This window comes from Channa argus, chromosome 18 (assembly GCF_033026475.1).
Source record: "Channa argus isolate prfri chromosome 18, Channa argus male v1.0, whole genome shotgun sequence".
Classification (NCBI taxonomy): domain Eukaryota; kingdom Metazoa; phylum Chordata; class Actinopteri; order Anabantiformes; family Channidae; genus Channa; species Channa argus.
The window spans coordinates 9353855-9379046 of NC_090214.1; the positions used below are offsets into that span (position 1 = coordinate 9353855).

A 25192-nucleotide genomic window follows, 5' to 3' on the forward strand; every position below is an offset into this window, starting at 1 on the left:
AACTGTTTTATTGCTGTAATTACCGTCCAATTTTTTCTGGTATCGAACTTTAATAAAAATATTGGTTGTCAATAACAGCATTTCTTTGTCATGTTTAGTGGCAGAACTTCACGGAGCTTTTCAATGATATTGGTAGATGGGTGTGAGGATTATAACAAAAAGTGAAAATGCCGTTACATTAACATCAACTACTTACTGTGCTGACAGTGTTTTATGCCACGCTTTTATCAACAATTGAAAATCAATTATGTGTTCATTATGTCTTCTGATAATTAGATTGTATCAGAGAACTTGCAATTCAAAACTCAGCAAAGTCATCTGCATAAAAAATAAATTACAGGTACTGTGTTGTTTCAGGGGCTTAAATGACCAATGTTTGTTACAACCTACAGAAATCAGCTAAAAAATGACTAGTTGGCAAATCTGAACACCAGGATAGATGCTGGTGCCAGTCATAATCCTGCTCTTGAGAATCATACTGATCCACAAAAAGTCCAGAGTGCCGGATGAATAAACAGACAGGGATATGTCTGGGCATGCACGCTTTATGCTTTCTAAGAAGTGTCTGGCTCTGGCTCTCACTATCGATGACTCACTGTCACACACTGTTACACACTTCCTCACTCAGAAGGCAGACATCAACCTCCTCAAGCCCTTTTGCCCTGACACGCACACAAACAGAGAGACACTTCACAGGCACTATGAAAGCATCAGACACTAGGTCTTGGGAAATGGTGTCACATCATGTTGTATTCAGGGTATTTCAGTGTTTAATCCGTCATAGCACTGGGAGCTGGTGTTTTTTTTTTTTTTAAACATATGAAGCAGATGACACAGGTGCTACTTTTGGGGAATCCAGGAAGAGCCAATGTACAATGACCAGGGACTAAATTCTAAGAATGATGTTTACGGATATAAGAAACTTTATCAAAAGCTTTTAATAATTAAGAATTTTGTCAACAAATTGTCAACAATAGTTCATAGTTTACAATAAGTCTAAACATAGTAAAGCTGAGCAGAATTTTGAGTAAAGTGTTACTGTTAATTAGGTGTAGGAACATTTATTCGGACATATGTTCATTGGAGAATAACTATTTTGCTGGTTTTGAAAATAAGATAGCTAATTACTGAAATACCTAAATCTATTGCCACTAGAGACTTAGAGTTAAATAATGTCACTGTGATTGTTAAAACCTTTTAGCGTGAGCTTCGTCATCTTTCCTGTAGTGCAAAGGTCAGTCATTCAACTAGGGTGTCATAGAGTCTTTGCATCATGATGTAAATTGAACCCTCAATATATGTATATTGTGCCAGGCTGACAAATCAACAACAACAAGGCCTGATGCTACAGCTTCAATGCTTCAATGCTTCAATAAATATTGGACCAATGCAGACAGACACATAAATGCTTGTTCTCAAGACTTATTAAGTAAATCCATACATCTTTGTACACAATAAAACTTTTTCTACATGCCTAATGCGTATGTAGAGCGTGCACGAGAATGTGCATTCACATTGACTCACACACACACAGTCCCACGCACATCCTCTACGGTGGCAACATACACCTTTAATTTCCATTCACACAAACACTGCTGTTTTCAATCAGCCACTAACTACAGTAGGTCCTTTAACTATAGTGGTTTTCACCTGTACCGAGTCTTTCTCCCCAAATCCATATCTAATGTTCTGCCATTTTTTTTCTAGATTTTTTTTTTTTTTTTTTTTTGTCTCACCATAAAGGTTTAAGGGAGATACTCTCGCTCTCTCTGACCACAGCAGTGTTTTCCATTCCAGTAGTGTGAGCCCACACAGCCCACATGTTCTTAGATAACAGGTGTCGTGTGTGCGTAAATGCTGGCGAATGCATCTAAACACAGATCGGTCACACAAGGGCATAAATTTACACTTATCTTCAAATATCAAAAATAGAAGGTTATGTCAGTATGTTTACAGTATCCTATATCAATGGTTTATCTGAATGTCTATTGAATATTAGCAACTGCTGGACACAGTTGCACCATCACAGCAGGAAATGGCAGCTGTGGTGTCCAATAATGAACTGGCCTAAGCAGAGTTAACAGAGAATGTAGAGCTGCCAGAAATGGGACCCTTCTACGGGGAGTGGGGGGGGGTGGGGGTGGGGGGAGGTCAGTGTACAGTTTACACACACCGAATGTTAGACAAGCCCAGACTTGCCTTTAGTACACACGCTATAGCCAGTGTGAAAGCAAGGTTCAGTGAATTAGGTCCAATATCCACACACACTCATACACACACACACTAACACAGACACACACCCACACTCAAACTCTTGCTACGCAGCAACAGATGGAGAATATTAACTGCTGGATAATGATAGTGATTATGATTAGTAGTAGTTGTAGTAGTAGTTATTGTAATTATATTGATGTTAAGTAGGTAGATTGTTATTATGGCTTTTGTGTGCATTTTCCCATTTGTATCAATATTTGTTTTAACAGGCAACAGGCACACCACATGGCAAGATTTGTATTAATTTACAACACAAGATGGTGGTTTCTTAGAAGAACAATATTCATCAGTTTGTTTGTATGGATCTGTCTTTACTAGAAATAAATAAAGGCCTCATGTAGTTTGGTAACCATCACTGTTGAGTCGCATGATATAGAACAAAGTATGTTAAAGAATAAATTATGGATAACACCCCCCACCCCCTGCATCACACTATGGAGGCTCTGAGCAACTCCTTCAGCACAAGACTGTTACAACCCCAGTGTATGAAGGAGGGCTATCCCAGGTCATTCCTCCCCACAGCTTTCAGACTGTACAACACACCAACACAGTGAGACACAAATGGGAGTAACTTTTTTGTGTGTTATGTGTATGGTTATTATGGGAGAAACGTTTGTGTCTGTTATGTAACGTGTTGTGTTCTTGTGTAATATTCATTTAGGGGAGGGGTGAGGGAAAATATCTTTGATTTAATGTGTGGTGCAATATCTGGTGCTTGTCTTTTCAACATTGGAACACTGGAATTTCCTCATTGTGGGATCAATCTTATCCTAAAGCAATATATGGTTAGACAACAACATCACAATAAGCAGCTGAAACTATTACCCACAGTATGTATCAGTATGTATGTATGTATGTATGTGTATGTACATGTATATATATATGCAGTACACAGATGCCTGTTTGTATGCCAGATGGTATTTGTGTGTATGACTATGTTATGTATGAATTTTGGAGTTTAGCTCATATCTTACTAGCGCAAAAACCAAAAAACTAAAATTTGATTTGTTTTTGTATTCTTTATAAATAAAGCATATAATTTATTTGTTTTATATACATATATACTAATATCGTAAATCTCAGTAATAATCATTGTAGCAGTACTACACTAGAAGTATTATTTGTCTACTTGGGTATTTATTGTAAAATTATATAAACTGTTTTATTGCTATAATTACCATGCAATTTTTTCTGGTATCGAACTTTAAACAAGCTTCACATAACAGAAACTATACATACACATTACAACTAACTACATAAAACTGTCAAATATGCACAATGTAAAATACATATCTGAGAGATTTAGCTAATCTGATACATGAAGGAAGAGCATTTCAGGGCGGTTTGGCCAAAACACTGAAAGTGAAATAATAGATGGATAATTGACTTCGGGTGGATGAGCTACATGACCTCAGTGATGCCAGCATTTTGCATCACAGTTGATGAAGGATGTAGCCTGTACCCGGGCTTTTTTAGTAATGAACACATATGCCTTAGTTTAGTAAGTTCACTCAAAGCAAACTGCGTGGCTGCATAAGATGCAATGGTAAATGGCATTACCACGTCTATTAATTTGGAGTCTATTAAACTGAAGTCTTCGCAAGATGCATGTTTATTTTTTAACATATTTACAGCTATTTCTGCACATGTACTGACCCCTCCTTACTTTACTATGTTCATGGTAATAGTTTTGTTCCAGAGGTACAAAGAATATAAGATAGATTTGTCAAATTATGTAGTTTGTTTAACTTACCAACCAGATTTTTTTAGAAGTCTTTAACTGTCCTCAGACTTTTAACATCATAATTGTCTCTCACTGTGAGACTGACTTTGATTCTATTAAGCAATGCCCTCCAGCTATAGGGAGACACTGTCTATTGATTTCCACTTACTAGGAATCAGTTTCAACCATGCAATAACAACTTGACTCTTAAACTGAACTGAAGGCATTACCATTTCAGAGGTACAGTATATGGATACATTTGCTAGCATAGCTACATTAAGGCCAAACAACCCATAATGCAACAGGCTCACTGAGTGAAGCAGCTGGTACTAGCCTACTGCATTTAAAAAGAACATCTGCTGTTGTGAATAAGTAGATGTGTAATCTAATTTCCACAATGAAATGTTCTAAATTCAGAACAGTGCTATACAGATCTCCGCACATTGTTTCACAGAGTTTTCAGTGGAAAACACTGCTATTCCTGAGACATTTGATTAAATACAGCTTGCAAGACAGGGTGTCTAGTGTAACTGAGAAATATTTATTTGTGAATGTTTATTGTAATGTGTATAAGATGTGTGTATAATGGGAGAAGCACAGCATGCACACACAGCTGCCATAGTCACATGCATGACATCCAAACTATGCTTGATGCTACCAGTGCCAGTACCACAGAGTAATCAGAGGTGCACAGATGGAACAACAACTATTTTGTAGATTAAATACATCATCCCTAATAACTGCCCCTGTATATATGTTTTAATATGAATTCAAAGGCACAAAGTCGATAAAGTGAAAAACTGCCTTCTTTTTCTAAAATCCAGCTAATTTGTTGCACGTAGATTCCCCCAAACTGTAATTTTAAAAAAATGTGGAATTACAGCTAAGACATGATCTCTAACCTTGTTTTTAAGCCTGAGGCCTTGTATGGGAATTGTGGTACCACACAGCACCATCCCTTTGGGAAGTGACCTCCTTGAGCCGTCCATGTTGTCCCACGGCCCAAGTGTCAAGAATCGAGTGAGTCATTGGTATGTTTTGAGGTTGAGTGAGTCACCAAAAATTGTTGTATGTTGGCGTACCGACTCAGAAAATCAATAAATGGCAAACCTCAAACTATGTTATCAGAATGTAAACTGTGTATGAAAAGTGAATGTGGTTTGGATTTTACATTTAATTTACTTTAAGTCAATTCAGCTTTTAGTAAATAAAAAATAAACCTAAGACTGACTGTACAGTGGGGAAAATTAAGAAGGAAACAATATTTACAGTTTTATTACAATAAGCTTCAGTAGGAGCAAACTTGAGCCACTGCACATTCCAAAAAACTGTCCAACTTTCAAATCAACTACCACCTTACAGTGACAGCATCCCATGGCACCAAATCTACCAACTACTAAGTATACAGTATTGTACTGTACCTTCCGCCTCTCGTGGGGACCAGTGTCCGGATGGGGCACACGGTCGTGGGGAAGATGAGTTGGAGGCATACTGCAGTAAAACCCTCCCTTCAGTGCATTTATCACACACTGATCCCACTTCTCTAGGAAACCAACAGATAGACACATCAAAAAACTTAGATACAGGCCAAATAGATTATTTATACAATATTTTAAAACATAACAATGACAATAATCACAACTATGTGAGAATAGTTTAACAAAGTTTTCAGATTATAATTCCAGCCCTGTGATGTTTTAGTTCACAAACAAATCACTTCATAATAAAATTACATCTCTATATTAACTACAACAATCCATAATGCAGTAATACAATAATCAACTTTATCAATATAAACAACAGCAATTTACAAAACCTATCTAGCTCATTTCACCTGTCATAAAAGTGTCCAGAAATTGGTGGAAACCATTCCAGTGTGATGGAATTATGATGTTGCTCAACCACCTGAGGTGCCATTGGCACTGGAGGAGGTTTGGAGGAGGGTTGCCAGGTCTGGTATATTAGGTCCAGGTAGCAGTGCATCCTGGAGACCTGGTTGAGTGTAAAGGAATCCGTACAGGCATCATCTGTAGGCAAAAGAAGTTGTTGGTGAGGACTACATTTTGGATGTGACCAGAAAAAGAAAAAGTCATTCAATCATTCCACAGGTCTAAATGAACAAAATAAAGCACCTCATCATTTTGAGCTTTATCTTTTCTTACACGGACATCTGACATCAAAACATATGAACAGAAGTGCCCCATCATGTTTTTCCCAGTAAGAAGAACAACCATTATTTTCACTGAGCACATATACATATTAAACATACACGTTAAAATTAAATTGTTTCTCTGCATTTAACCGATCCCTCTGGGGGGAGCAGTGGGCTGCCACAGAATGGGCTGTCTCGCTCATGCAAAATTTTACCAGGGAAAGTAGCAAATTACATGCTGATGCCTAATCTCACCTGAATAACTCATGTAGTTATTAAATGGTGTTTGTGTGAAATGCTGACAACCACAGGTTTCATTGCCCGGTTCAGGATCATGGCAGCCTTTGTATTTAGGAGATGGGTTGGTGTCGGCACACAGATCTCCAGTCTCCATTGAGGGCTCAGTCTCCAAACATGCATCATTGCACGATTCAATCTCTGATATGCCTCGAAACACATGGTAAAGACCAAGGCTGTGACCGATCTCGTGGACCATTGTGTCAGTGTGACCAAATGTACCATAAAAGGAAGGATTCAACACAATTCCACCTGAGCAATGACAGAGAAAGGAAACACATATACACATAATGTAAACACTGCAAACACTTGTGTCTGCACACATTACAAATGCTTGTTTCTAGTGCAGTGTAAAGTAATCAAGGAACTGGAGTAAGATTCAGACAATGCATTATTCATGGGCCTCCTCAGCTTCATTATCACCTTCTTCCCTCTTGGAGCAGTGATGAAGACAGAAACTGCTTGGGGCTTAAAGTGTAATTACTCAAAATCAACAACCTGGGCTGCCCGAGAAGGGACATGTGCATGAACTTAAGTGTGTGCATGCTTGCATGTCATGTGTTTGAATGCACGCATCTATGTATGTGTTTATATTTGTCTTCTACCCAAATGCGTGAGGGCCTCTTTGTCCCAGGGCCAAGTAGCAACCCCTGCCAGATCTTCATCAGAAGAATTGGCAAAGAAAACATTCAGGTGAGTTGAGCCATCCAAATGCAGAATCTCTTTCAGCTCTTTCACATCCAAATAGGCTCTGGAAAAAAAACAGAAAAAAGAGAATTGCACGTAATGGTAATAACTGAGGATTGCATCTTTCTATTGACTGCAGATTTCACCAAGGCAAAGTTTAACAAATAACAACAGGATTCTTAGCCAAAAAGGGCTTATGTGAAGTTATTGATCAGTATAAAACATTTCAGAATTGGTTCCCTGTTGAATTCAAATGCTTTTTAAGTGCGTTGGCTAATGCAATGGCCTTTAAATCACCAAATTAAGGTTGAAATGAAATAATTCCAGTTGGCATTTTAACCGATGTACATTAAAAAATAAAGACTAATTAAAATAACTTCTCTCCTGGCTCTGCCTTAGAGTATCTGAAGATTATATTCTGTTCATTAACAAGAACCAACGATGACTTTGACATGAGGCATCATGTAGTTTAACATCCCACAACGACAACAACAACAACAATTGCTCATTTGGAAAGATTTTTTAAAGTTTTGTGTCTTTGGGCTCTGGCACAGGCTTTGTGCACCTGTATTGGGTTTATGAATGGTGTAAGATATGGTTAAAGAACATAGTAATTGGAATAATCAGGCTAGAATGGCCATGGTCATATGATTTCTTCTCTTCTACTCATCCTTTCAATTTGATTGTAGTCGCTGCTCACTTAACACTGGTGTAATGGAAGGGATAGTACAGACCATGTTGATGATGTTGGAAGTCCATGAGGCAAATAAACAGTAGGATACCCCAAATATGTGCCTAACTATGGGTGTATAGTCCGGAAACACTAAAAGCCAAGCCACAGTGTGTTTCAGTGTATGATTATGTTGGATGTTTTGTGTTGGAAGACAGTGAATCATGCAATAACCAGTTCAATAAGACTTTTATTCCCTTTTTTCATCCTGTTTTTGACTATCCCCCTGATCAGTAAGAGAGGTCATTGCCCGCCACATTGGGAGTAAATATACTTTACTAGTAAGAGTACAAATAATGTTTAATATTATGACATTGCCAAGTGTTTGGTTTTTGTCTTTCAGATTGCACGGCGCTGAAATGATCCTGGGTGAAATAAACAATAAATGACTCATGTTCATATCATATAACGCATATAATATTTGATATTATGTATTATACTGTAAATGAGTCAATGTAACCATTCCCATCAAATACTGTAAAGCTTGTTATTCCTGCAACAACCATGACTCAGTTTTTCGTTTATCTGAGTTGCATCTATAACACAAAATGTAATATAGCACTTAAGGCTTGTAGCATCTTAGATCAACCTGACTCATTACAGTCAGGCTGCAACAACAATTAATTGTCCAGGTATTTAAAGATTTCCCTGTCTGTGAGATAATGTTTTGTCTGGGAATCCTAACGGCACCACTAATGACTGCAATCATTCATTACAATGAGATATCTTTCCAGCAGTGAAACTGTCATTCATTTTATGAGCACATCAAACAAAGATTTCTCTAGCCTAGCTGGTGGTCCTGGCAGACAGAATCAACAAGCTCAGTCAACTCTTGGAAGACTCTGTAATCTGTTGCATATGCTGAAGTGATAGTTTATTCTTTTCGCTTGGCTTTCAAAAGCTTTGCAAATAGACATGCAATGGATAGAGAAACAGGAGTTGATCAGAAATAAAATATAACATAGACCCTAATAACACAAATTAGATCTTTACATCTTTGGGTGTTTTGACCAGGTTTGTGTGACACACTTGCTTACTTTATATTCTGTATGTGCTTGGATTGTAAGATTAAGTGCAACAATGGGCAGTATATTTGGGGGGGAGAAGCTAGTTTGGATTTAGAGCTGCAACAAAATGGCAAAAACCAAGTATCATAATTTACATATCAAATTTGTCCCACTTAAGAGAAATCGAGTAAATATAAGGATGAAAGAAGACAAATCAAAGACTTATACCTTTGTGAAGTGCAGAAATGTGAGTGCGCTATTTATAGTTTTATAGTTCATCTTTCACTGGGCAAATGACTGAAAATTAAGTACATTTACAATATTACAAGCTATTGTAGAGCACTTCTGTACACCTCTGTGTACTTCTAAGGAGCTCACAGTGAATATAACACACTGGTAAAATTTCATAACAAACCAAATATATTTGCAAAAATAGCAGCTCAAAGTGCAGTACAAGGGGAAAAAATGTGATATCTTTTACTTCAGTTGTTTATGGGGCTCCGGTTGAGGTATATTATTTAACTACTTCATCTATACTGTACATGCCAGTTTTTGTTCAGTGTATAAGAGATATTTCAACTGTTACATCTGTTATTTTTATGAGTTCATTTATTCTTTAAACCTTTACACAGTTTTATTGGGCCCACAACATTATTAAAACTGGGCATTATCAAATGTATTAAATCATGAAATATTTCCAGCCGTGCCAGCGATCTCTTTTTGACTTTTTTTAATTCTATGTTTGGAAAGCAAGGGTCTGCATTAAATATTAAAACTTGAGTGCAGACCAAGTTGTTTCATAGCGTATGTTCAATGTTGCCTAAAGGAAGCAATTTGAATGTCAGTAATACTGATGTTTGGCAATGTTCTGGAAGAATTTATACCAGTGAGATAATTCTCCCCCTGCGACAAGCCTACTAAGGTTACCACCAGTGCACTTTTCATATGCAGCTAGATGAAAAGTTTCATAACATCTCTACAACATTTGCTGGACAAGTCTCTCTGCCTCAAGTCACAGGCTGGATACAGTAAATAGCTGCTTAGTGAAGATGCAGCTTTCCCTCAAAACAGACGTTTTGAATCCAGGGTTTAGCGTAGAAAATGCTTTCTTCAAGCCAGTGCAAGAGCAACTGGGGGCACTCACTGGGTCCAGGTCTAAAGGAAGAGAGATGATACAGTATAAGGTCCCTCTTCCTAATAATTTCAGGAATTTCATTATTTCCTTAGAAAATATTTGTCCAACGGTTTTGGACATGCATGAGGGAGAAAAGGGTCAGAGGGGTTTGATGCAGAATGATCAAGTCAGCAATGAATAACAGCAGCACTTCTACTGTGGGGTCAAAACCTAAAACCTAACCTGAGTTCAATTATCAAAAAGTCCTTGGTACTGTTAGAATAGCACAATGTGCATCACATGCTGGATATGTGGACAGGAGGACTTTCAGAGCAAAAACAGACGGTTTTAGTGAAATCAAAAAAAAGGCCCCTTGTGTGTTTGCATGTGCATCCACGTGTTTGCATGTTTTTGATTTCACATCATGCCTAATGATCACATAAAGGTCTGTAGGAGACTTTGGTTAGCTGCCACTGTAGGAATTCAGTACCTGGTGACTTCATCATGAGGGCGCTTGTATTCAGAACAGTTTGGGCCTTTCAAGCACTTCTGCCTTTTTCGTCTATCTGTCCAGCCTCATTTTACTCAAAGCTCCTTGCAAATAACCTTGCTTTACCCCGCCACCGGCATTCGCTGTCTTTCTCTTACCCTGCAACGATTTCTCCATCCCATATCCCCTGTTTTCCTCTCTTGTCTCTCATCATACATTTTTTTCAGCAGAGATGAGCCACTTGGGAAAGATCGGATTTTCCATGCATTTAACCACACTACTTTTTAGACATATCCTGGGAAAAAATCTCTTAAAGGCTTAAAAAGAAAGAGAAAGACAGTGAAAGTCTGAGGGAGGGATAGAAAGGTAAGGTGAGTGCATTTGAACTTTGCTCAATTCAAGCATCCCTGCAGGGCCTCTGTTGTAGGGAGATCCAGAGATGCACAAAGCAACTTAGTCTGGCTTCTATATCTGATGCATTTTAAATGGCAAATTTTGACTTCATCCATTTACACCCATATATAATTCATATATCCTCATAAATGTGCCTCGTATACACATGTCTGGGGCAGCATGGTGTGAAAGCCGGGGTTAGCTGGCATGGTAGTGACAGTCTCACAGCCAAGAACACTTTTAAAATTGGAGGGGGGCCCTCAGCTCCCCTGTCATCAAGTTGGTCAACACCACAGCCCCTAAACCCATCATTCATCTCTGCCTTTACTACTATACTTGCACTCTCCTCTTTAACCTTCCTACTTACGCTGATAAATTTTTTTCCCCTTCTAAGGAAGACACGTGTATAAGATCTGTGTCAACAGCACTCAGATTCCAGGGATCCTGCACTGACAGCTGGTTGCTGACAGCAGAATTTGAAAAAGCTGGGATGGGCAATGGGATGATTCAAATTCAACATTGACTACTGGGATGTCAGCCTTAGCGTATATGTGTGAACCTCTTCTTCTTTGCCCTCCGTGACTTCTGAACCTGGCCAAAGTATTATCAACAAAATTGCCTGGTGTGTTACATTTCCAAATGGCCACTTGTGGCTACTTGTTATTGCATCATAGCCAAATCCAACTCCTGTGCCTGACTGTAGTGGTCCCACTAAAGCCCCTCCTTACTCCACCTACCTCTCAGTCTCCTAGTTATGCAGAAAGACTTCTATCAGCCCCCACGGGAGCACAGGTGAAACCTTGACAACAGGTGCTTTTATAAGTGTGCTATGGCTTTAAAGGGAAAGTGCAAAGTCCTGGTATTTATGCCCAAGCACTCCATTATGTTTTATGGGATAGGGGCTTAAGGTTTAGAAGACCAACTGTAAAACACCCAAGTCAAGCGCACTAGAGATTAGCTCCACAGCCCAGTTAGAATACAGCAGGGAGAAAGAATGAAGAAAGAGAGAGGGTGGTCCATCCATTAACCTGCCACAGTGAGAGGTATTGACCCTGGTGGGGGAGAGAGACAAAGGCCACGGGAAAACGGATGACCTATTAGCCTCTGACAAAGCCAGCCAGAACTTAATTTCCCAAAAAACTATTGAGGCTGAAATGGTCCTAATATCCACCTTGCAAAGATTGTGCATCCATCTTACTTTTTTTAGGACGTGTGTCTAAAAACTATTTTAATTTCAAGTGCAAGTCTGACTCTGATGAGGTTCGATATTGTGGGATTGATCTTCTATCTAGCTGCTCAGGCATTACATTGATCTTTCACTGACACTCAAACACACACACACACCAGCCTCCCAAACAACTTATTTTCAGTGCCATTGTTTGTTTGTTTTTTCTTTTCTGGACACATAATGTAAGTTCACATTGTATAAATTACAGCCACAATTTCAGATGTCCTGGCCTCAGGCATGACTGTTCCGCCTTAAAATAAGTGCTGTCAGATAACATCAAATACCACCGAAACCATAAGAAGTGTCAAAACCAAGGGCTCTAAAAACAATGCAAAATCTTTCCTTCAGCCAAATGTGGAAAGAGGGGGGTGTTATTATCAATGGCATTTTCAGAGGGAATACTGTTACATGACCAGAAAGTGGCCTGTGTCCTGTGTCAGCCAGAACACTGCACGTAACTGGTAACAGGCGCAAATACTGCAAAAATAAATGCAAGACCTCACAACTATTGTTTCCCTGCATACAAAGTACATTGTTCAACCAGAATTCCATAATTAAGGAGGAATGTCAAATTGTTTGTAGTGCAGCTCTCTGCAAGTCTCCCTAGACATACCATAATCAAAGCAAAACAAGCAACCACTTGGGGAGATTATATCTATTTTCTTAGACAGAAAATTCTCTTGTCCTCTTTCTGTCTGTCTCTTTCTCACTTTTGCTGGTACCCTTCCTTTCACGAGCACATCTTTCAAATGGCCGTAGGGAGATTTGAACATTGCAACAGCAAGCGTTTTGCCAATGGCTGATGTCTAAATTAAGTAGTTCGCCCGCCACTTGATGAATGAGCGTCTAATAATAACTAAGCTGGAAGGGATATGGTGGGAATTGAGAGATGGAAGCGACAGCAAACCCACCTGCTTTCCCCCTCTGATGTTGATAATTAGATGTCATTATTTAGCTATTTAGCAGTCATTTTAAACAACAGGATAGAGCCAGACAGACAGTGCTCTCAGCTTAACTGTGATTGAAAACAGTCTGGTTTCCTTGATTCGTGCTATCGGAAAGACCCAAACAATCCCATTGATAGACCTACTAGTTTTCCTCGCTTTTGCTTGTCCCCACATGACAGAGGCAAGAAATACTGACAAACATCTGAATTTTGGTCATTTTTGTCTCTTTTTCTGGCCTAACCATAAAGACCCCCTACATTTTCCACAAAAATGTCTCAGTCTACTGTCTTGAGTTTCAGTGTACCAAGAAACAAACAATCCTGCTATTGGAGGTCTGGCACAAACCTTATTACAGCAAATTCCTTAGACTTATTCCCCTTGTCAGCTTTTACTCATCATCGACAAGCCACAATGAGATTACCACAAAAACAAAAATTTGCATGCATTTATGAGGGCCTCTGCATTCTGCTAGAGTAGCCACATGAAACCATATAATCTCTTTCTCTGTGAACAGTACACCTGGGAGATTCGGTAATACTTCTTCTGGTGCAATTTAAGTGAACTTTCTTTACTGTTTTTCATGGAAAATTCTTTCAGGCACCCATGTTTGGGGATCCTACCTGCCTCCCCAGGAAACACTATGTCTGTCTCATGTTTCCAGGAGAGAGAGGCATGTCTTTGAAATGATTTCCATTGCTACAAGCAAAAGTCATACTCGACTCTCTTTTTTGACTTCTAATTGCCCTTACACTCTGAATGTCAGTGTTTCCAAACTCACTCCCTTTTCCAATCAAGGCACCTCAATTAGGACCACTGGGTATAGAAGACGGTGGAGAGAGTTGCTGAAAAATGGACACAAAATTGAGTGGTCTGGTCTGTGCATTTGCTACTAAAAAAGTCAGTTTGTTTTGCCCTGCTTAAGTGTGGAACACTGATTGAACCAGGCCAAGGCTAGATTGGACTAGCTGTCCCCAGAGGATTTCCATGGCCACACAGGCTGAGAGTTGAGTTACACTCCACCTCAGCCCAAATGGTCAGGAAACAGTAGGACTAGACATCAAAACCTCTCTTCAGGGACACATGTATGGAAAGATTTGTTTGATTAACTCAAGGCATGTAAGGCCTGGAGCCTAAGGCCTAAGCGTGGAGTTGGATTCCCAAAATGATTTAATCACGTCAACCAAAAAAATGTATATAATTAAATGAGGAAGGCTGTTGTAAGTTGGAGATTTTTGGTGAACTTATGTCATATGTTTAATAAAACTACTACCAAAGAGAATTATCAGCGCTGAAAACATGATAACATGCAACATGTAAATCAGGAGATCTTACTTGTGTGGAGAGGAGCGGTTGAAGCATGTCTTGGTCACATCCGTCACATTGGGGTTACAGCAGTCGCCAAGATCGTAGGAGAAATTTTCCCAATTACATTCAGGGTCACACACACCATTCCCCTGTTTGTGATCAGGGCAACGGCTCCGGTGGCCAGACATGCAGTCCCCTGCATCAAACCCTGTCAGTGGGTGGTTGCATTCTGGGTCACATGCATCATCCCCAACTTTACTGATATCGCAGTTAGCTAAAATCAACCTGTTACGAAGGGAGGAATTGGTCACATTGTAAATGCTGAGCTCCCAGGTGATGTTGTAGGGGCTAAAGGCATCATTAAGCTGCTGGTGCTGCAGACTGATCTGGTGGTCCGATACAGTTGGCCTGGTCCAAGCGTCATCCCATATATTTATAACGCGATAGCGCACTTTCTTGGGCCGACGAAAGGTCCAAAGCTCGTTGTAGTTTCTGATGACGTCAACATTGTCGCAGACAGTTTGACCACAAGTTGGAGGCTCCAGCGATATGTCCAATAATCCCTCAGCATTTCTAACTCCGCTACCACCTAATCTTCCACCTCCTCCATGCTCAGGCTGAGGAAAGCTACCATCTTTTACAGTTAGCCACTTTCGGCCTGGGTGCTCAAATGTTTCGCGAATGACCAGGTGAGGTAGATCTTGGGGTTCCTCGTGGCCCTGCATATCCCTGATAATCTGCCTCTGCCCCTGGGCTTGCCTCCAAAGACTCACCCTTTCCACTGCCCCCCTGTAGTTATGATTCAGTGCATTTCCCCCAATCATCAGTACTTTGCACTTTTTGGTCAAATGACTAAAGATATCACCCGATTGCTCTCGGCTAACACCCACTTGGGCGCCATTGACATACAGCTTCATGTACACACCATCATATGTGACCGCTACATGTGCCCATTGGTTGGGTACGTAGCGAGCATTGGAGTGAATAGAAGTCACTTTGTGGGCACGGTCAGTTTTAAGGGAGAAGAAGAAGCGGGGGTCACGGTTCCCATGTTCACTAACTGCCTGGATGCCAAGCAGCCAGCCACGGTCACTGGAGGCATAGAAGCATTTGTCGTATAGACCTGGAGAGGGAATGAAAAAGCCAGTTAGTATGTGCATGCTTTTTTCAGGTGTGATATGGGCATGAATAAGAGTAATTCAACGGCAATAACAAAAAGCTAGAAAAATTCCCATCTTCTTTTTTCAATAACACAAATACTGGCAATTTGCACAGATCACGTCCATATAATCAAGCGCCTTTTTTACATATCTGTTGGTCAATATGGTTCAAAATATTATTATGGAATTAGGGGGAGACTGTTAATGTGAGATCAGGGACTGAAATCTTATTAATATTATGTGTGTTGCATGTTGTCCTGGAAATTGGGTTGAACTGCATGTTTAGCTAAGGGAGACCCCATGGAAATCTCTCACTATAGGCTTTTCGTGAACACTGAACACATTTAAAGCTGTGAATGTAAATGTCCACTGCCAGTGGGATAGCCAGAAAAGGTTAGTTTTCTGCTAAAGGCTTGTTTTTGTAGAGGCACCAAAACACCTTTTTCCTGTTTCACTTGGACCGCGTATGTCAGCTTCAGCATGGTAATGTGTTTTCACTTCTTAGGGGATCTCTGAATGCTAACTGTTTGTTTGTTTAGCGCTTGTTGAGGTGCGTGTGTGCAGGCACAGATTTTCACATCTGTGCATGTGCAAGTGTTTTTGTTAATGCTTAGCCGTGTTTTGCATAAATCATGAAGTGCAAAGACTGAAAGCCACTTTGAAATGTCCCACATGGTTCATGTGAGACGTGGAAGTCTGTGCATCCACAGGTGATTCTGAGGAGAAGGTTGAACTCCGCTCTTGTCACAGGATTTGTGGGATTTGCTATCATCAGAATAGCACCTCTAATCATGAACTTTCAGGAGAGAACCTATGAAAATCTATCTGTATCTATACATATTTATTCTCTGCCACCTATTATCTGAATTTATAAGCTGATCTTGACATCTTTGCCTCATTGTACTACACATAACAGCTTTGCTCCCTATAGGTTGGGCTATCAGAGGCTGTAAGTAGCTGGTTAATGGTGCTTGCACAGACATTTTGCTAACTTTTACCTGTTTCTAATTACCTTAACACTCCAGTACACATTCATTAACTTGGTATTTGCAATGAACTAATGTTCAAAGACTAAGGGCTGGGTTCAGTGTCAAGGTCAGTCCTTTGGTGGATGACGTTTTCAGGCTTTCCACTACACTGGAAGGAAAAAGCCTTCCATCTGTCAGCTAGTGCACTCAAGGCTAAAAGGTGTGCTAAAATGCTTGTAGGGCTCCTAGTGTAAACAGCTGTCATAATTCTGCCATGCTCAATTAATCTAACTCACTACACTTTTCCAGACCCTGCACTGCGACTGCTCGGTTCACACAAGTACACCTACACACGTGCACATATTTATACAGGCCTGCATATATTCATGCTCATGACCAAATACACACACACACATAGATGCACACAAAGTGAAATCGTCAAGTGCACTTTTGTGTCCACTAAGAAACTCACACACAGACACACACACAGACACTCGTAGGAATTTGCATGTGCACGTTCTATGGTGGAGAGCTGTTCCTGTCAGGTTCAAAGGCAACCTTCCTCACACTTGCCATTAGTCTTCTTCCAAGAAAAACACACTCAGGAAAAAGAAAAAGTAAAAAAAAAAAAACATACACACACAACCAAAGAAAAATGTCACAAGGATTTGATAAAAAGCAGGGAGGAAGGGAACAATGAATACTCCGTTTACTTTTGAGCTTTTCTGCCTCAGAAAGGTCAAAGAAAGGCACTTTTCATAGTCATACAAAAGTGACCATCACAGCGGTTTCCCTGAGGAGACAATGGAAAATTCCAGTGATATTTTAAAAACAAACCTAATGAACATAACAAGGATACTGATTATAAAAATGTCACCACCACTTTAAACACTTGACTTTAAACATTTGACTTGGCGGACTGAATTAATTCAGCTAAATGTTGGGTTAAGTGAGTCATAAATTCTCTACCAAAAACATGTTTCTGACAACAAGCTTCAAATGACCATATAGATTTCCCCATCCTCTGAAACAAGCCACAGCCAAAATGCAACAAATACAGTAAACCGTACTGTACCAACAGCGGAGGTCAGTGACGGTGCCATAGTAAAGGTTTGCTTCGGTTTAGGAAGAAAAACAGCTAATACTTTTAGGGAAAGATCATGGTTTGGGTTAAAATAAATACTTTACGTTTAGAGTCATCATGGTTACAATGATAAACATAAGGTTATGGAACAGTCAGGGTTAAAAGAAACAGCAGTGATTGTCGGTTAGAAATGGGAAACAAACAGTTCATGTTAAAGTCTGTGTTTTGTCGACCCAACTTCCTCCCTGTGTGGACTTTGTCGCTTCATAAGTCTGTCACCTTAACTCCTCCTTTGCAAACTGATGCAGTCCCATGCAAAATTCTAAATGTCGCTTAACAATATAACAAATCTCTTGGTTGTAATAATGTGCTCGTTCAAACAACCTGTGGTGTCACTTTTTTTATGGGAGGACAGTCTTGAAATGCCAGGTGATATAAATCAACACCGCTTTTTCTGCACCGTAACTTAAAGTGACACTGTCATCAGAGAAAAGCTTCCTATGTGAGGACATTAATCAGGTCTGGCATGTATTCAATAAATATTTTCTTAACAGTCATTAGCAGGGAAGTCAGTAATGGTTCAAAGTGAAAAAAAAGTAGTTTAGGTAATGTACCCCCTGTACCATCCCTGTACCCCTCTTCACATTAACTACTCGCCAAGTTATTAGTTATGATCTGGAATCTTCCCCTCTGACCATAAAAAAAGAGGATACAGTTTTTAAATACCCACAAAAAAGGGATCATCAACAAGCAAAGTTTGTTTTTGAGCAAATTTTTGTGTGCATCATCACAATAGATAACAGCAACCAAGATGTATCTGTTATCATAGCAATTATCTGCCAACGTCTGCACATAATTGTCCTCAGCAGGTCATGGAAGAGAGCATTTGTTCCTCTTGTGATTTATTTTCCTCTTCCTTTGATGCGGGATAACCTAACATGACCCGGATACAAGGGCAAATAGGGCACAACAAAGTTTGCGTAACTTTTGGATACAGAACTCAGTGTTCTTGTTGTGTGGTTGTGTGTGTGTGTGAACTGGTGGGTGTGTGCGTGTACCTGTGTGTTTATAAACTCTTACTACAGTTCCGATGCTTTCAAATCTGGGAGCAATTCTGATAACATGTATTGGTCACAGTTAAGGAAATGACAGCACATGTTCCTCTAAAGGTAAAAAAAAGAATCCAAACTTGCGTTTTAAGAAGGCTGGTTATCAGAAGAGTACAAAGTAACAACTAATCAGTGACAGTACCTTCTTTCTACAAACAAGACAACTGTGCAATCCAGAAAAAGAAGAAATTGCAACTCGAAACAGCCAATAACACGAAGCTTCTTCCCAATAAATGATCATCTGGTGAGGTCAGCTGCAATCCTTTCTGTGTTCTCCTAAAGGAAGGTTTTTGGCAAAAGCTCATCCAAAACAACCAAAACCAGGGGCGAGAAGATGTCACTAAAATCGGTCGAGGATCCAAAAATAACACAAGTTTTCGTTTATCAAGCAAAGATCATGCTCACTGCACTGTGATAAGCTAAGTTAACAACTGCACAGAAAACAGTAACATGGTTGTAAAAAAAAAAATTAAAATAAAAACTGAAATCTGGAGGGGAGAAAGGAGGAAAGAATGAAAGTCAAAAACAACTTCGTAAAAAAAAACAGCTGCTGCAAACAACACTATGCTGGGATAAAAACATGGGGATGGGAGCATTTTTAGAGGCACTGGGATTTTTGAGGCCTGAATTGGATTTAAAAGATTAGGCTTTATTGAATTTGTTTGGTCATCATATTTATTCTCTTTGGGTCCTCTCTCTGGAACACTGATGTGAGCATGCTAGGAGCAAATATTACCAAGGAGGACTTCAGATTATGAATAGTAATCTCTAGTGGTCAGAAGCCAATAGAAGATGGGGACGGGGCACGATAACACCTGTGCAGAATAATCAGATCCAATATCACATCTGTGATGCCAGCAGTGTCCGTTTTATGTTAAGATTGTGCCCGAGTGGGTTTATTCAAGTCTGTGTGCAATGTGGAGGTCACTGTTTGTGTTGTTGTTCTACTAGATTGCATTATACTGTACATCCCTTGTAAATCTAAGAGTCACTCAGGTCACAACAGACCCTCTCACCCCCCCTTTTCCCTAGTGTGAGACTCTTACAAGGGATTGGCTTTGCAGTGCACGTCTCTGCCAACTGGCTACCGCTACCTAAAAGTGTACTGTATCCTAACACACACACACACACATAACTGATTATGTGTGTGGACGGGAGGGGGTTGTTTTGAGAGAACCAGACAGATAGAGAATAAAAGAGCAAGTAAATTTACTCATATGGTTTCGTGAAGTCCCCAAATGTGCAGACTGGCACAATACAGGAGGCTGAGGAGACTGAGTTGAAAGGCAGCCATCTGTACAAGTATTATAGCAGGCAATCAGTTGTGTTTGCAACGCTCCCTATCGGCGAGAAAGGGCAACAGAAACTGTCAGATACTGTAATGCATAAAAGCGCTACTGGACAAAACAGAGGATGCAGAGCAGTTTTTATTTAACACAATTCTGGTGCTCGTTTACGCATGGCTGCAGACTTGGCAGGACAAAAAAGGGAGTGCGAAACTACAAAGTGTCGAGCTTTCATCTGGCGACAGACATCTGCACGATTATCTGCGTATGCTCTTCTGCGCAGACGATGGATAACGATACATCATCACTATCTGATCGCGCCTCAAATTAGAAACTTGGCGAATGAGCCATGATTCCGCGCAGGTGCCCGCGTTCTGGAGAGACCGTCGCGTACATGACACCGTAGAAAGCGCACCACTGCACAAACACAGGCTCAGGGGAAACCCTGAATCTCTCGGTCCTGTCTCGTAACTCCGGTAGCCAATCCAAAGGTGTCGATCTTGGGGGGACACGCAGGCTTGCGGCGCGAGCTGCGAGCTTTGAGCGCCTCCATGTACAAGGTTTCTCTCCCGCTTTGCGCCCGACGTGACGTGCTCGCTCACAAAGTTTTGGCCATTACATCATAGTTTTCAAATAGCTAAGTCGGCTCAGAGAAATTACATTTTACGCACAGTGACATCAGCTGCCGGTCAAATGATGCAGCAGCCTATATGTGCTGCCCGTATTCCACACTTAGATTTTATGATCTTAACCCTGATCCATCATCAGGCTTTGGTGGGGAAATGAAAATAAACTAAATGTGTCGCTTTCAGCGGTTATCGCTTTCTAAGGTGGCAAACTTAAATATGATAAAAATCTCCAGTGACTCTGTGCTTGCACTACCTAAAATATCCGCTCTACTTCAGAGCATTACATCATTGTCTAGTCTGATAGATGAACTCAATTTCAACTCGATGAAACTGCATGTTGCTTTGTTTAATGCACTGCATGGCACCGGGATAAATGGCAGGAAATTTGCAGGTTTAGTTCCTATAACTCGGCGCTTTTGTAGTTGCACTAACAAACAGAGTTGGCGATAGGATGGAGGATGTGTAGACTATCCTACCTGCAATCACTGTGGGTGATCGTTGACCTCCCTCCGGTTTGATCCACATCTCCAGAGTGAAATTTCCTCTGGGTATCTCCACGCCAGGCTTCAGTCGCAGCTGATCTCCCCTGCCGGTAAAATAGACAGCCTTCCCCCGCTCCAGAGAGTTTTCCTCCGCCTGCGAGGAGCGCCGGCGTTGGCGAAACACACGTCGCTCCAAGCCGGGCAAAGACCGTTTGCCCCGGGGCAGACGTGTGGCACAAGCCCCTGGGATGGTGGCTCTCGCCTCCCTAATGCGCACCAACTCCCTCTTGGATCTCCCCTTACTCCGGACTGTCCCGCACTCTGATCCAAAACACAACATGAGAATCACCAGGCAAGACACCCAGGGAGATGTCCAAAGTTTCATTTTTCGCCAGAGGAAATAGCAAAAATATATAAAATAAGGAAAAAAATTAAAGAAACAACGGGGTAACTAGGAAAAAAAAATGTATGTCCACAATGTTCTCCTCTTAGGAATCTTCTCGAGTTTTTTTTTTTCCTTCTCTCTTTTTTTACAGCGGCAGAATGTCAAAGCGTAGAAACTGTCTAAATAAACCCATAAAGCTATGCTGTTTTCCCTCTTTATAATGCTAAGCCACGACCCCCTCTCTTTAGCAAAACTACTCTGGAGACATTCAGGGGACACAGGAATATTTGATTCATGTATGTGTTCCACGGTGCCTTTTCAATGGGTCCCATTTAGCCAAAGGGATGACTAATAAGTAATCAATCAAGAGGGGGGTCCGGCCGATGCCCCCCTCATCCCCTGTGGACGGTAGGAGTTACTCGCAGAAATCCACAGTTGTCCGCCAAGCTCTTGTCACACCTTTTTGTTGTTTCCTTATCCTACCCGTAAAACAGCATAAGCAATGTCACATATTAAATTCCAAAGAAAAGTGACAACAAACCGACCTCTCATATTTATTACAGGAAACAAGAGGTAAATTGTGGTTTTATAAAAAATAAAAAAAATAAAAGAACAAAAATGCAATCCAAACTTCCCTTTGCCTGTGTGCCTGTATAAAAGTTGATAACTATGATATCTGGCAAGGCGAGATAGAGACAGAGGGACAGAGAGCTGCAGAAGTAAGCATCGCGGTCCTCATTCATTGCCGAAGCAGATACACTTGCAGTTGGAGTCGAAGCTCGTCATCCGCTTTACAGGCAGTTTCTCTCTTAGTCTTTTAAAGAACAACTCATGTTTCAAATGTTCCCTGGGCTGTGTGTGTGTGTGTGTGTGTGTGTGTGTGTGTGTGTATGAGTTTTAAAGTGGGAAGTGACACAGGTAGGCAACTCTCACTGACGGCAAATTCTCTCTGTGGTATATAGTGCGAGGATGGTGTTAACGGAGTTTGGTCCCTCTAGCGGTTACAATTTAAACAATCCGACACTTCTACCAAGTGCACAGCACAGGACCATAAGCCAGCAGTCTGGGCACATCACAAGTGGCCCGATCCGTTCTTAGTTGACATCCCTCCGGAAAATGCTGCTTCTAAACCCGATTTCATTGTCTTATGTCCTACATCTTGGCAGGGACATTCCTCAGGATTCACATGAAAGCTTCTCTCCGCGGCTGCTCCTTGACGTAAACGTAGAACACCGGTTTTCATTTAGATATCAAAGCTTTTATTTTGAAGTGTTAAAAAAAATCGATAGAATATTGGATTAAATTATGAGGGCTCCAAAAAAAGTTCTACATTTTATTTTAACTTTGGCAAAGTATGACGTATTCTAAAAAGATGTTTCGCCAAAGTCATATTCCCCATTAATGTCTTTTTAAACTAAAGTAAGCAATCGATCAAAGAGGCTAAGTAATGTGGGAACAATGACAAAGCCATAGCCGTTCCTCTCCCTTCTTTAGTGAAATTAGATTGATAGGTCATATGTCCTTTCTCATCTCTATTCAAAGCCCATAGTTTGATGGTTTTAACCACAAAGTGCTCAGGATTTTAGACCTGCAGGTTTAGTAGAATCTGGCCAATTCTGTTCAGTACAATCTAAGTTTATCCAAAATTACTGTTACCACACAAGGGAGTTGGTCAGAGGCATTTGAAAAGGAGTTTTTTTTTTTTTAAGTTTCACACATACTAATATTTACTGACCCATCACTTTAGATGAATGTGGATTTCACAATTATACTTATGACTGAGATTTGTAAGTCTTTGAGACCTTTGTAAGTCTCAGCTGCTGAGTGAAATGAAAACAACCCTTTCATCAATGTTACTCTGAGACTATTGTGACACAGAAAAAAAAAGAGTGACTTTATCTTTAAAGGCTTTCCTTGGAGACAGTCAGTTGGAATGTGAGTGTTTCCTCTCTGTTCTCCCATTGCTGTTTGTTGTAAATGTGTGTTTAGAAAGCCAAAACCTGCCACCTACCATAAAGGAAAGAGGGAACAAACATTAAATATTTGCTTTCTACTTCATATGGTGTTGCGACTTTGGTCCACATATTTCCTTTTGTGTCCTGAGCGGGGGGAGATGACATATTGAAAGGTGTTTGACCTTGAAAGTTGCTGTGAGCACGAGGTTCACATGGACCACAAATTTAAATCACTGGAAAACGTTTTGTGTCCAAACCTTCACATGACAGCTTGTTAACACACAAGAGTTTTTGTTTGGATGCTGGTCTCAGAGACTCCTGATTCCCAAGAGTTTGCTTGCTTTTGAGGACTACACTGTGGTTAAATACATACTTTTTTGTGAAATTGACCTATATTGTTCCATTCAGAAAAATACTCCTGCGTCACAGATTTGAAGCTAATTTAGCAATGTAGTGCAAGTGGATTTTCATAAAATGAAGTTGACAGGGGAGGAATGGCAATGAGCGCGAATGCAACCCCACCAAGGTGCCAAAGTATCATGACAGAAAGTGAAAGATTTCTCCGGTCTGGTAATTACATTCTTCCCTTCTTCACATTAGATCAGACTGTCCCACTCTCTCAGTAGAGGAACACGAGCGCTAAAGTTAGAAAAGATGGACTTAATGTCTGACAGTGAGCATCCTGAGGGAGAACCAGCACTGAAAACATGCTCTCACGAGGATCCGTCACCATTTATGAGCTATGCAGCGAGGTTGAGTTGAATTAGTATATGTACATTATCATCCCCTAAGGGCCTGGGCCAGTTAATGTGCACAAAGTTTAGACCGTGATTTGGTCGAGCGAGACGTCAGCATCATCGGATCTTTGTCAGAACTTCTATCATTAGATGCTGAATAAAAAACATTCAGAAGTGAGCCGTGCCCGTGTTTGCTATACACACTGAACTGCAGCTACAGCAGAATAAAAAGGGCTGTTACAGTGTGGAAAATCCTCTCTCAGTATCTGAACGCATGCAAACATTTTTGCCTTTTTTACCGTCCCACCACTCAAGTCTGATCCAGAGAGATTACATCTGTCAGGTCTAAAAGTAACAGCTTGGTGAGATGGTTAAAAAAAAATGAGCATGTGCCCTGGACACAGAACTCAGGGAGTTCAGATTCAAAAGACTAATGGAGCAAAAATTCTCTGTTTAACTTTGGCTTGCATCAATTATGATGTGTTAGGAAAATAAACTTCATCTAATAGCATGTAAATCATAAGGATGGTCAAATTTTAGCTTCAGCTCCACTGTGCTCTAATTGTCTTCCTGCTACTTCTGTTTATAGAAAAGTGGTTGCAGTATTGTACAATAATCCCACTACGTCATCTGAGTGACTGTACAGCGGTGCGAGTCAAAGAGGAAATAAACATTGTCTTATAATCCATTAGTGCACCCAGCTTAATCTGTGACTGTTTTAAAGTGCAAACCTAAATGGTTTTACCTCATTTTTTGTGGATGATCTGGAGAGTAAAAGGATATACACTCAAGTGTCAACGATGTTAAAACATGAAATAATAATGCAGATTAGATTTACAGTAAATATGCGGAAATTCTGAATAGTACAGAGATGCGAGAGGAAAATAAAAGTGGTTATGCAAAGCTGTAGTGACAATAGGGTTCCATCATATTGGCCGGGGCCTTGAAAGGCGGTGCATCTTTCAAATACAGAATGGCCATTAAAGCCCTTAAAAGTTTAATCCTGTGCTACCTACAAACTCATGTTGAGATTTCAGTGATTTCATGCGA

The 25192-nt window shown here is 40.3% G+C and overlaps 1 protein-coding gene across 2 annotated transcripts in view; it reads right to left on the reverse strand.

Moving 5' to 3' along the window:
• Positions 1-22340, reverse strand: part of pappaa (pregnancy-associated plasma protein A, pappalysin 1a) — an 82641-nt gene extending 60301 nt beyond the window's left edge. For both annotated transcript variants that reach the window (XM_067484585.1, XM_067484584.1), the window contains exons 1-6: positions 21060-22340; positions 14375-15470; positions 7052-7197; positions 6405-6698; positions 5832-6024; positions 5419-5540 (exon numbers count right to left, since the gene is read on the reverse strand). In XM_067484585.1, coding sequence (XP_067340686.1) covers positions 5419-5540; positions 5832-6024; positions 6405-6698; positions 7052-7197; positions 14375-15470; positions 21060-21450 — 2242 coding nt within the window. In that variant the 5' untranslated portion in view covers positions 21451-22340. The remainder of the gene's footprint in view (positions 1-5418; positions 5541-5831; positions 6025-6404; positions 6699-7051; positions 7198-14374; positions 15471-21059) is intronic.
• Positions 22341-25192: the final 2852 nt, after the last annotated feature.